This window comes from Gracilinanus agilis, chromosome 2, assembly GCF_016433145.1.
Source record: "Gracilinanus agilis isolate LMUSP501 chromosome 2, AgileGrace, whole genome shotgun sequence".
NCBI lineage: Eukaryota > Metazoa > Chordata > Mammalia > Didelphimorphia > Didelphidae > Gracilinanus > Gracilinanus agilis.
The window spans coordinates 599,660,691-599,673,969 of NC_058131.1; the positions used below are offsets into that span (position 1 = coordinate 599,660,691).

Sequence of the window (13,279 nt, forward strand, 5' to 3'; positions counted from 1 at the left end):
TGGACATCTGGTTTGATATGTCCAATAAGCAGGTGGAGATGGGATAGTGGAAGTCTAATCAAGAGGTTAGGGCTAGATAAAAAAAAATTTGAGAATCATCACATAGTAATATAGATGGACCAAGTGAGAGGATTTTGAGGCTAGAGGAGACATGAATGTATTTGTAGGCCATAGTAAAGCACCAGGTAGACAAGAAGAGATTTCAGATATTGAGAGAGTGGGGATGATAGAGGAGAGAATGCTGGAAGAGCTAGGATGAAGCAGCATCATGTATGAAAGCAGAAAGGCCAAGTCATCATGTGAGAGACAGGTGAAGGGGGAGATTGTTGGTAAAAACATCTGGGTGATGTGAGTTTAGAAGGAGAGTAGAAGCAGCTCTCAATGAATACCTTCAATTCCCTGAAAATATGCCAGGTTCTTCGTTAAGTGGCAGGCGAGGGGAACCATGGTAGGTTTGAGGAGGGATGGAAAGGTTGCTAGGGTGAGTGGGAAAATGAGTCAGAAAGGTGTAAAAGGCTTGTTGCTACATTGAGAATCCAATTGAGATCACATAACAGAATATGATTTCTAGAGGGTCCAGTCAGTGTGGCTTCATGAATTTCTCCAACTTCATTTAGTAGCACCTGAGTGAAGACACTGGATGGTGGGAGTAATCCAGGACTGAGATTTGGCAGGGTAAGATCTGTGACAAGACAAGGGGACAAGGGATTCAAAAGAAGATGATAGTGTGAATGAACTGATGCACTAAAGGGTCAAGCTAGGGAAGGAGAGAAATGTTGCCATTGCAGGAGTGATGGCCTGGGAAAGAACTATGGGGAAAAGGAATTGGAGGTCAGTGAGGACAAAGAACAGGTTTGGATTTGCTAGAGTGAGAGGTGAAATGACAACAGATTGTGACTGGATAAGGGAATTTCAGAGTTCATAAACTTGGAAGTGGAGCATTTGTAGTTGATGGCAAGATAAAGAGTATTAGCTTCTGGGTGTAGTTGTTGATGGGGTATAGAAGGGGGTAATGGAAAATTAATAAACTGAAGAACTAGGAGGACTGGGAGGTTAGGGTATTTGAAGGAAAATAGATATGTATGTTGAAGTACCCTAGTATAAGGGCAGAAGTTGATGAGAAAAAGACTAAGCTAGGAACTGAACTCATTGAGAGGACAGTATCTCTGCTGTGAGTAGACAATAGTCATCCGAATTTTGATTAGGTGGCAGATAAGGATTGGGTGAAATGCAAAGGAGAAGTTACATAGTGAAGGAGGTTACTGTGTAAGAGTATTCTAACTCTTCCATCTGGACCAGTGAGTCAGGGTGGTGAGTAAAACGAACAACCAGCATTGGAAAGGAATTCAAGTGTGGTCAGGGAGGTTGTGTCAAGGATTTAGGTACCAGTAAGAGCCAGGAGATGAAAAAAAAAATGTGAAAGGAAAAGATTTAAGATGAAAGTGTTTGTTATCTAGTGTCTATTCCAGATAGCACAATGGAAGAAGTGAGTAGCTTTAGAGTGGGACTTCAGAGAGTCTGGGTTGAGGGCTAAGGGCATGAAGGAAAGGCAATTAGGTTTTATATAATGAAGGAAAGGCAATTCAGAATTATTTGGATGGGCAGAGTCCAGTGGATGAGTGTTTAAAAATCATTGTCAAATGAATTCTGGAGGGTTATTAACATATGTTCAGCCTTGGTGATGTCCTATCAGGTTGTTAGGCCACTCAGTTTAGGGACCTCAAGAAATATTAATATTAACTCTTGAGGCAGGTCAGGCCAAGCCAGGAGATAACAGAAGGAAGAAGGAATGGCATCTCTCTGTCCCCTGAAGGTAGGAAAAGTCCCTAGGAAATCAAAGCAGATGAAATAGTAGTGATCAGTTTTGTTTTTGAATAACCCTTTCCTTCCATTTTCGAATTAATATTGTGTATTGGTCTTAAGGCAGAAGAGTGATAAGGGCAAGGCAATGGGGGTTAAATGACTTGTTCAGGGGTCACACAGCTAGGAAGTATCTGAGGCCAGATTTGAACCTAGGACCTCCAATCTCTAGGCCTGGCTCTCAATCCACTGAGCCACCCAGCTACCCCCCTGATTAGAGTTTTTTAAATTTGGTTTTACAGTGTTATGGTTACTGTATAATTTGTTCTCCTGGTTCTGCTCATATAATTTTACATTAGAGTACAAGTCTTCCCCAGGTTTTTGAAACCATCCCTTTCATCATTTTACTAACCCATTCTTAACATTCTCTACACTACTCGATACTCCTGAAAGAAAAGGCAGGTGTTATGTTAGAGTATAGGTTCTCAAGGTATGATCCCTATGAACTCTCCATATCTCTTAGGCTCTTTTTATCTCCTGAAACTTTAAAGGGGTTGATATCAATGAGGTCAAAACTTTTTATAATACTAAGATGCCATTTATCTATTAAAATACCTTTTTCTGGGCAGCTGGGTAGCTCAGTGGATTGAGAGCCAGGTATAGAGATGGGAGGTCCTAGGTTCAAATCTGGCCTCAGACACTTCCCAGCTGTGTGACCCTGGGCAAGTCACTTGACCCCCATTGCCTACCCTTACCACTCTTCTGCCTTGGAGCCAATATACAGTATTGAATCCAAGATGGAAGGTAAGGGTTTAAAAAAAAAAAAAAAACCCTTTTCTTTTCTAACTACATGTCTGTAAAGGACGGAACATCTTTATTTTCTTTAACCACAATGGAATATCACAATGGATTGAATGCAGAAGCAGATATGAGAATCCATTCAATCTATCAAGCCAGACATGAAATCAAAAATATATAAAACAATGCTACTCTTTTCACTAATTTTTTTTTTATTTCTGGAAATGCTTTTCATAAATACATTATGTAAATAAGTAACTGATTCATTTTTAAGTGAATTAATACTTTTTTCAAGTTATCAATTAAAAATTTTAATATTGTAAATATCAAGAGATACAATCAAAAAACTCCTTATGGTCTTCAATAATTCTTAAAGAGTGTAAACGGGTCTTGAGACCAAAAAGTTTGAGAACTGTTGGGTTAAAGCAAAGGTAATTGCATAGAAACACATGATAGGTTGGATCAGAAAGAGGAAACTGAGACTTGTACTCTGAAATTTTAATATTTCAAAACATTTTTATTCTCTTTTTTTAATTCCTGTCATTTCCCAAATTATCTCCCTACTCCCACAAAGAATTCTTTTCTTGACATAGTCAAGCCAAAAAATTAATACATTGGCCAAGACTAAAAATATATGTCCCTTTCTGCACCTATAGTCCACTGTCTTTCTTCAAGAGAGGAGTCTCTTTCAGTACCCACAATCCACCATCTTTCTTCAGGGGAGGAGTCCCTTTCTGTACCCACAATCCACCCCCTTCCTTCAGGAGAGATGCTCCCTTTTGTAGATAGAGTCCAACATCTTTCTTCAGGAGAAGAGTCCCTTTCTGTATCTATGTTCCACCACCTTTCTTCAGGAGAAACACCCCTTTCTGTACAGAGAGTACAATATCTTTCTCCAGGAGAATCATCCCTTTCTGTACCTAGAGTCCAACACCTTTCTTCAGGAGAAGAGATCCTCTCTGTGTCTATGGTCTGCCACCTTTCTTCAGGAGAAGTACCCCTTTCTGTACATAGAGTACAATACCTTTCTCCAGGAGAGTTATCCCTTTCTGTACCTAGAGTCCACCACCTTTCTCCAGGAGAGGAGTCCCTTTCTGCACTTATGGTCCACCACCTTTCTTCAGGTGAATCACCCCTTTCTGCATTTAGAATCCACCACCTTTCTTCAGGTGAGTCACCCCTTTCTGCACTTAGAATCCACCATCTTTCTTCAGGTGAGTCACTCCTTTCTGTACCTATGGTCCACCATCTTTCTTCAAGCGAGTCGCTCCTTTCTGTATCTATGGTCGACCACCTTTCTTCAGGAGAGGAGTCCCTTTCCTCACCTATAGTCCACCATCTTTCTTCAGGTGAGTCACTCCTTTCTGTACTTATGATCCGCCACCTTTCTTCAGGTGAGTCACCCCTTTCGGTACCTATGGTCCAGGGTCTTTCTCCAGGAGAAGCGAAAGACATACTTCAGTGTCAGTCCCCTTAAGTCAAGATCAGAGTTTTGAAGATTTTTCCTCTTTTTTCCTTTATTAATGTGCTAAGGGTGTCCATCCTTATCTTGGTTCTGTTCACTTTGTCCAGTCCCCGCGGTCTTTACCTTTAAATACACTCCACAGGTAAGTCTGAGGATCCTGGAAACCCCGCCCCTTCCTCTAAGCCACGCCTCCCTGGGCTTCGGCCGGTTCGCGAATGTCAATCCCGTAACCAATCAGAGGAGCCTGGGGGAGGGTAGTACAGTTGCAGGAGCCAATAGCCTGAGAGCAGAAGCCGGGCTTGCCCGGGCATGTGGGAGCAGCAGCCTTCCGTGCGACCATGTGGAGGCCGGAAGAGTGACTTGCGGTCGTCCGGTAAGTTGTACAGCGAGGGGGCTCGGGGCCGTAATGCTGGGCCGCCAGGGAGGGGACTCGGAACTCCCAGCGAGGAGGGAGACCCCGAGAAGTTGCTGGCTTTTGGAGAGGGGCTGGGATATGAGGCCGGGCTGGGGACGTGGGGTTGGGCTGTCGTGGGGGGCGGAGAGAGCGAAGGTACCGGGGGAGGGCAGACTCGCTCGACCCAGGGCCCCGGCCTTGCCCCCTTTATGACCTCGCCATGCGTAGCTGGTCTGGCAGAGAGACCCCCATCCGGAAGAGGTTCCAGCCACCCCCTGCCCCCCCTCCCAAGGGCGGGACCGTAGGGTTTGGGGGTAAGGTTGAAAAAGGGGTATTTTGGGGCATCTCGGCCTGTCCCTTGATTTTACAGATGAGAAAGTGGAGGCTCCCTTCACCCCACTCCCCAGCTTAACCGACTTGCCCAAGGTCAGGGCTGGAGTCAGGTTTTGAACTCAGGCCCCCCTGACTCGTGATATAACGGAAAAACATGGGCTCATGGAATCAGAGGATCAGGTTTTCAAATGCCACCCCTGCTGCTTGCTACTTGTGTGACCTTAGTCAAGTCAGGTAACCCCTTTGGGTCTTTTGGTTTCTTTCTCTCTAAAATGAGGGGCTGGTCCCCTAAATTCCCTCTAGCCTGACCTTCTGACTCCCAAGTCCAGTGTTCTTTCCATAGAACCACACAGTCTCTGAACCACCGTGCTCCTTTCTCTAAAGTAGGGGGTGAGACTAGATGATCTATTCTAGAGTCTTTAAGTGAATCATTCAGGCCCCACCCTGTAGTGTGTGGCTCTTTGAATTGGGTTTTCCCATTGAGGGCAGCTCTTGGAGCCCATCCCACTCACTGATTGCTATTTACTTTCCCTGAAGCCTTAGCTCAGCCTTCATTTTCCTTCATATTTTTCAGTAGGTCATGTAAGTTGAAAAAATTCAGAATAGCAAGTTGGCTCAGTGGATTGAGAGCCTGGTTTGGAGATAGGAAGTTATGGGTTCAAATCTAATCCCTGTGCAAGTCACTTAATTCCAGGTCCCTGGCTCTTACAGTTCTTCTGCCTTAGAGGACAGAAAGAATGGGTTTTTAAAATAAATATAAATGTTAAAAATTGAAAGAGACCTTAGATACCATTTAGCCAACCTCCTAATTTCACAGAGGAGGAAACTGAGGCCAAGAAGGGCAGAATGACTTGACCAAGATCATATAGCTGTTAGTAACAGAGTCAGTACTTAAGCCCCAGCATTACAAAACCTTACTACAAAGAATAGTGGCTCCAGTCATTTTACCTATTTTACTTTGATAATGCTTCTCAAATTCAAGAATCTATGGATGCTTCAGAATTGTGGAGGAGTGGTAACCTGATAGCTGTGAAGTGAGTCCAGAAGTCTTGGTGTTTTGGAAAAGGAAAGAGGCTGGCTCAAGGACTCCTCTCTAATTAGGTCCCTCAGTGTTCCTGACTGGAGCTTTCCAAGTCTAGGCTATGTGTGTCAGAGCATTAGTCACTCAAAAGCTTTGTCAGCATTAATCATAACTTACTCTGAATCTTGAGATCCTATCCTTTGATGAGGTCATTCTTATTATGTTCTTACTATTCAGCCTCACCTCTTCCCTGTGGGGCTAAAAGAGTTCCTGGAAACTTCTCATTTATTGAATAGTAACCTGAAGTCTAGAGAGCTTAAGTATTGTAAAAGAATGAAATTTTAGACATTAGGCTTTAGGACCTTAGAGGTCTGGTAGGGGAAAGAGAAAGCTCTCAGGAGTGGGAATCAAAGAATATGAGTTGTGTGGCTGCTTCTGTTACTGCCACCTATGTAGTCCTGGGTAAATCAGTGACTCTGAGCCTCAGTTTCCTCTGTTAAAAAAAGGGGTTGAATAGAAAGCCTCTCTAAGGTGCCTTCCAGCTACAAATCTGTTTTTGACTAAATGCCTAGTCTAGCCTCCTCATTTAGCAGGTGAAGAACCTGTTCCAGAGAGGTTGGTGGCCAAGGCTGATAGTCTTCTGACACCCTCCCCAACCTAGTCTTTTTCTTATTATTTAGCAAATAAGTAGTAGAAAACCTGCACCTTGATTTCCTGGCTCCTTGTGGACCTCTGTCCCCCAGAAATGAAATTCTCTCAAACTGTGTTAATGATTTGAGCCTTGACTTAACTTTGATTCCCAAAGCTCTGGAACCACATTTACCTTATTTTTGTCTGTTTCTTCATTTCTGTCTATCAGGGCTTGTGGAAGTGATCCTACTGAAACAGTTTTAGGTAGAACTCATTCACTTACCTACTATGTACAGACCTCCCAACTCCCAAAGGTCCTAAAGAAGGTCAAGTAGCTCATGTTTATTTTCTAGGTGACCTGATAATTAATTATGTTGTTTTTTCTGGGTGAGGAACACTTGAGGAAATTAGTGTTTTGTGTCTGAAAGTAAAGAGAACCTGTTAAGAGGGCGTTGATTCTCTTGTGGCCTTCAGGTAGTGGTTTCCAGGAGGCCAGTTGTGATGACCAACTGTCATTCTAGTGGGGAGGAGGGGGCCTCAGTCATTTTATTTCTCAGTGCCCTTCTTTCCCCATTTTCGTAATAGGAAGAAGTGCTGCTATCAAATGCTAAATTAGTGTCTTTGCTATTTTGTGATGAAGAAACCATGGCCTACAAAGGCTAAATAACTTGCCCAGAGTGACAAAACTAGAATGGCAAAACCAGAAATAAAACCCAAGTGTCTGACTCCTGTACTAGGGTTTTTATATTACATCTGTACTGTAAATAAAATTCAAATAAGGTCAGCCTATCCACAGGAAAAATGACTCCAGGTGAGATTGTGAATCAAGTCTGACTGCTTCAAAGTGAGGATGTATAAAACTAGCTACCCACAAATTAGTGTAACTCAAGTGTGCCAGCCTAGCCTCATCCTGCCTTTTTGCTCCTCATCCCTGTTCTAGAGGAAACGCTTGGTCCAGCTCAGGCTTAGTATCATCAGTAACTTGCAAGCACCAATTACTTGCAAGTTACTTGCAAGCCAGACAGATAGGATCTAAGCAGAGATGGAAAGAAGTTTCTAACTACTAGTGTTTCAGCTTTTTCTATAAAAGATGGAGTAAGGACCCCTAATTCTGTCAGATAATGGTCTTTAAGAGAAATCTTTAGAGATTTGGTTTGAGTCAGGGAAAGTAACAAAATCTCAGCTCCAATTCTATTCTCTGCTTTGGGGCAAATCACTTTCAGGGCTTCATTTTTCTCAATTGTAGGATGAAGAGAAAACTGTCCTAAAAAGGCTGATGATACATGTACTAAGGACAGGAAGTAGGAATCAAAACCAGGTCTTTTGACCTGTACATGTGAAAACATATAAAATATCAAAAAGGCAAAAATATGGATTAGAATATATCACAAGGATGTGATATAGGTTGAGTTAATTAGGGAAGATACCATTAGAAGAAGTGCATTTTGTCTTTATAAACAAGGGATCCTTAAAATCTAGAGATGATAGAGAGGTAGTGTAAGCCAATGAGAATTAAAATTTTGTAAAAGAGTTTGTTGGCCTGATTCTAGATGACAATGCTACTGATTCATCTCTAATGTTAGGGTTTATTCACAACATCAAACCATTGGGGGAAATTCTCACCAAATGATTCCAAGGCTTATGTGCTCTTGTCTCACTGACAGCCTTGAATCTCAGTCATAGCTTTGGGGAAGCAAAATGGTATAAATAACTGTAACCCAGAAAATCTGTATCCATACAGTAGACTCATAGTGGCCCAACCCTTGTACTGTTGTTGGAACCTTTTGTAAGTGAATCAGTTTGGCATAAAGAAGATCCAGATACTTTTGAACATCAATCATGAGTAAAAAATCTTGGCATGTGGCTCCCTGGCTCTCACTGTCTTTTTTTTTTTTTTTTTTTTTAAGCCTTCTGTATAGATACTAAATATCAACAGAAGAATGATAAGAGCTAGGCAATTGGTTAAGTGACTTGCCCAGGGTCACACAGCTAGGTAGTATTGAAGGTGAAATTTAAACCCAGGCCCCTCCAGGCCTGGCTCTCTCCACTGAACCCACTTAGCTGCTTCCTTCTCACTATGGCATTCATGTGCCCTTCTTGGCTCACTATTTCAAGAAGGCTTCAGACCATGTTTCCTCTTTTTGGCTTTCCTCTTGCTGCCTCCTCTATTCTTCCTCTCATGACCCCTCCTCCATTTCCAAATCCATAATCAAATCAACAGTGCCTTTGTTTCTGGAAAGAGGGCATGTGTTTATCTAGCTCTCTTCACTATACTTTTTCAAACTTGGATGCCTCATCTTCCTCCCCTGGCTACCACTCCCTTATTATGCCCTCCTATTAAAATTGAAACTCCATGATGATAGACTATTTTATTCTTAAACCTAGAGCTTAGCACTAGTACTAGAATGCTTTTTCATTCACTTGGAGATTAATAGAATTCCTTTGCTGTCCCAGATCTTTAATAGTTGGTTCTTTAGTCATTCTAGCTATTTCTGTCTATTCCCTTCTCCTCTCTCTGTAGGAAGGGGCTGATCTAATCTGCCTACAACCATAAGCAAGTTGTGTGGGGGTTTTGTTTAGTAACAGTAAAAGGGAGGAGTTGGCAAGCAAGTAAAAAAGTAAGAGGGTATGTATTTAAAGAATCAGCCATAAAGCATGCCCCTCGTACCTGGGAAAACCTGGTGTCTCAGGCTTGAGTCTTGGCTCTGGCATTTCCAATTGTGTGACCCTATAGCACATTTCTCTTACTACCAGGCAGTTCTGGTTTCAGCTGATGCATCTGTGAAATGGATAGGGAAGGGTGGGTGGGGAAGGGTAGATGGAATCCTTTCCCACTCTGATGATCTACTACTCTGATGTGACTTCCTTGTTCCTTGGCCTTTTCTCAGGTGCTGAGCAGGTGTGGATCACAGCCTGGTAGAGAGATGGCCACGCACGGTCCCCTTGCTGAGCTGGCAGCAATGACATCAAAAGAGAGCTCCAAGTCCTTCCAGGGCTCAAGTGCACCTTTAACCAACTCCACTGGTAAGGATACCCCTCGGTGGTGGTACAAGAGGAGGAGCCGGCGGCACCAAAGGTTCATGGTCCACAAAGCCCTGCTAGAGAAGCGAGGGGTGCTGAGTGTACCCCCAGAGTCCGAGAGTCCCCTCCAGGTGACCAGACCTGAGGTTCTGGAGGACACAGAGGCCAGCAAGTACGGTGTGCAGCAGGATGCTCTTGGCTCACCTGGCCCCCAGCCCAGAAGAAAGCAGCTTCAGAAGATGGAGCCCAACAAGGGAACTGCCTCTGGCCATGCTCTGCCCAACAAGTGTGTGGCCATTGACTGTGAGATGGTGGGCACCGGCCCTGGCGGGCGGGTGAGCGAGCTGGCCCGCTGCTCCGTAGTGAGTTACCACGGGGACGTTCTGTATGACAAATACATCCGCCCCGAGACTCCCATCGTGGATTACCGCACCCGCTGGAGCGGCATCACCCGACAGCATATGCAGAATGCCATTCCCTTCAGGGTGGCCCAGAAAGAGGTACGGGCATGGCTAGGGAAGGCTTTGCTGATGTCATGCTAAGTATCAGGATTCCTACCTTTCTCCTAAGGATTGGGGGCAACTTGCAGACAAAGATGGAATAGGGAGGCAGCCATGCAGTTAGTCTTTATCTGGCCCTGTTTTCACCTTCTTCACAGACCTGGTCTGTGCTTTAAAATAAAAACAAAACCCTTACCTTCTTGTCTTTGGTTGATAATAAGTATCAGTTCCAAGGCAGAAGAGCCTTAAGGGTTAGGCAGTGGCAGTTAAGTGACTTGCCCAGGGTCACACAGCTGGGAATTGTCCGAGGTCAGATTTGAACCCAAGACTTCCCATCTCTAGGCATGGCTCTTCATCCACCCTGTACAACTGTTAATAACAATAAAGCCTGATCCCCCTGTTCCAGATGACCCAAGCCTAGGGCAAAGAGGTAGATTAAATTAGGCCAGGAGGGAGGGAAGGTATCCAGACCTGTTCTTAGAGCAGCTAGGTGACTCTGTCAGTGGACAGAGAACCAGGCCTAGAGCTGGTGGGTGGGGTGTCCTGGGTTCAAATCTGATCTCAGACCCATCCTAGCTACATGATCCTGGGCAAGCCACTTAACCCCCATTTCCTAGCCCTTCACTGCTCTTCTGCCTTGGAACCAATACTTACTATCAATTCTAAGATAGAAGGTAAGAAGTTTAAAAAAAATTTCTCAAAAGCTGAAAAATTAGGACGAGGGGAGGAGTAACTAGGGAAAGTCAATTATCAGGAGAAAGCAAGTCAGTGCTTTGTAACTAGTACTGTGCTAGGTACTGTGGAAGACAGAAGATAAAAATGACAGAGCATCCTCGAGTGATTTGTAGTTAGGGAGATAAGACATGTCAAAAGAACTTGGCCCTCCAGCTTCTGAACAAAAGAATCCAGGCTACACTACCAGATACTATTGTTACTAGCATTTACACATTGCTTTAAGGTTACAAATGCTTTTTGGGTAGAGTCTTACCACAACCCTGTGAGGTAGGTGCTGTTATTCTCATTTTACAAATAAGGAAACTGAGGCTGAATGAAGTTGTGACTTTTCCTGAGTCACATAGCTATTAAAGTGTCTGAGATAAGATTTGAACTCGAGTCTTCCTGACTCTTTATCCACTATACCACAGAAGAGTTTGGGTCAGGGAAGAAATATCAGTAAAATAGATGTAGAATGTGACCAAATTGGAAAATAGGATCTTCCCAATAAGATTCTTGAAAGGTCAGTATATGGGATCCTCTTCAGAAAAGAGGTACCACAACATGTAAATATATATAAAAATATTCATATCATATACACATTGGGTAGCTCATACCCTTTTTACCAAAATTAAGATCTAAAAACAAAAAAAATTACATTAGTTTTAAAACAATGCTTACTAAAATTGTCATTTTATTTGAAATTAAAGGAATCTTTTAATTCAAAATTATCAATAAATATTTAAACTCTCAAAAAAAAAAAAAGGTACCAGATGCTGGACTAGGGTGATTGGAGCAGGTGTGGGATCAGGGCCTGGAGTTGGATTCTAGGAATGGCGGTAATCCTGGATTCTGTTCCAAGTCCATTCTCTCTGAGGGACCCTCTTTGAACCCTTGAAAGACTTTGTCCACTTGCTGCAGTTTTTCTTTGGTATAGTAGGAAGAATCTCACTGATGCCTCTCGTGCTTCTTAGATCCTTAAGCTGCTGAAGGGCAAGTTGGTGGTGGGTCATGCGCTCCATAACGACTTTCGGGCCCTCAAGTACTTCCATCCCCGGAGACAAACTCGGGATACTCTTTCTGTCCCGAGCCTGATCAACCAGACAGGTTTCCCTGTCCGAGCTCAGTCCTCTTCTCTCAAGAACTTGGCCCTCCAGCTTCTGAATAAAAGAATCCAGGTATGTGGCTTGGGAGGGGAAGGAGTGGACATAAAGCAATGAAGAGAGGGTTCACCCTGGAGAGGGAGCCAGAGCCTGTGGCCTCTCACACAGCCTTGATCTCTATCTAGTAGTGGTTCCCAAACTTTTTTGGCCTACCGCCCCCTTTCCAGAAAAAATATTACTTAGCCCCCTGTAAATTAATTTAAAAAAAATTTTAATAGCAATTAATTGGAAAGATAAATGCACCTATGGCCATCACCAACCCCCTGGATCGCTGCAGCACCCACCAGGGGACGGTAGCGCTTACTTTGGGAATCACTGAGTGTATGTGTATGTGCTCATCCTTGGCTGCTTACCCATTCTCAATACAGGCAAGGCCTATGAAAGCAGTAGTGCCTGTTCCTACCTCTCCTCTTATTTTATAGATAAAAAATCCAAGGCCTTGAGGTGGGAAATGATAAGTCCTAAGTAAGCAATAGATGGCATATTTGGGATTTGAACCCTAGCCTTCTAACTTCAGATCATCATTTAGTTCTCTAACTTTTGTGGGGTTCATCTTTTCCCAACTCAAGACCTGGGTACTTTAGATAATGATTTCTTCTTTTCACAGGTCTGACCACTACCACATTCTATGACTTTCTTCCTTCCCTACCTTCCTCCTTATTTGTGTCTTGAGAGATACTAGATTCTTCCCTTATTTATTCCGTGTGGTTTTTCTCAGCCTCTAATTTCCTTCAGCTTCCCATCTTACCATCTCAGCTCTTATTGAGCTTCTGTCCTAGATTTAGCCTATTTTATCCCTCTTCTAAAAAGACAGAGAAATTAGTCCATCCTCATCAAGAATCACTTGTTAAAGTGTCTGCCCCTTTGTTGTGCTGGACAGGAGCTACCAGTGCAGCCTGTATATCTGTTCTCTGGGAACAAGCCTCAAGGACATTGATTCATTTTTCCTTTCCAGGTTGGCCAGCATGGGCATTCATCTGTGGAAGATGCCACCACTGCCATGGAGCTCTACCGACTGGTTGAGGCACAATGGGAGCAGAAGGAGGCTAGCAGCCATCCCTCCAGCCTTGAGGACAGCCTTCAGGACAGTGGCACAGACACTGAGCACTACATGGAAGACCAGTACTGGCTAGAAGATCAGACTGAAGGCTGTAAATGATCTCCAAGGGTGGGAAGAGCATGAGCTTCTGTGGGTAACCCAGTAAAAATCGGCCTTGTGATGCGTGTGGAAAGAGTGGCTCTCGTACCCCAGTCCTCAGGCCTTTTCATGCCAGTAAGGCAACGGGTTGATGGAAGAGAGCCCCCATTTAGCATCCTTTGTCAGGTTGGTAGCAAGACAGTGCTTTGGCTTCCAGGCTTCTAGGGTTTGGGAGATTGGGTGGCTTCCCCTCTTCCTCCCACCCTCTGGGCATTAAGGGAGCCAGTGTCCTCTAATTTCAG

At 43.7% G+C, this 13,279-nt stretch overlaps 1 protein-coding gene across 1 annotated transcript; it reads left to right on the forward strand.

Moving 5' to 3' along the window:
- The first annotated feature begins 4,944 nt into the window (after positions 1-4,944).
- On the forward strand, positions 4,945-13,056 carry AEN (apoptosis enhancing nuclease). The gene is made up of 6 exons (XM_044662479.1): positions 4,945-5,024; positions 5,280-5,288; positions 5,333-5,363; positions 9,330-9,962; positions 11,651-11,854; positions 12,795-13,056. The coding sequence occupies exons 1-6, from the start codon at positions 4,945-4,947 to the stop codon at positions 12,996-12,998; spliced, it is 1,161 nt and encodes a 386-aa protein (XP_044518414.1). The 3' UTR covers positions 12,999-13,056.
- The last annotated feature ends 223 nt before the right edge of the window (positions 13,057-13,279 follow it).

Bases quoted from the DNA above. Each gene is read 5' to 3' on its own strand.
- AEN (XM_044662479.1), top strand. From the start codon at position 4,945: ATGGGCTCATGGAATCAGAGGATCAGGTTTTCAAATGCCACCCCTGCT. The intron at 5,364-9,329 runs GTAGGTCATGTA...GCCTTTTCTCAG, and splicing joins ATTTTCCTTCATATTTTTCA to GTGCTGAGCAGGTGTGGATC. The intron at 9,963-11,650 runs GTACGGGCATGG...CGTGCTTCTTAG, and splicing joins TCAGGGTGGCCCAGAAAGAG to ATCCTTAAGCTGCTGAAGGG.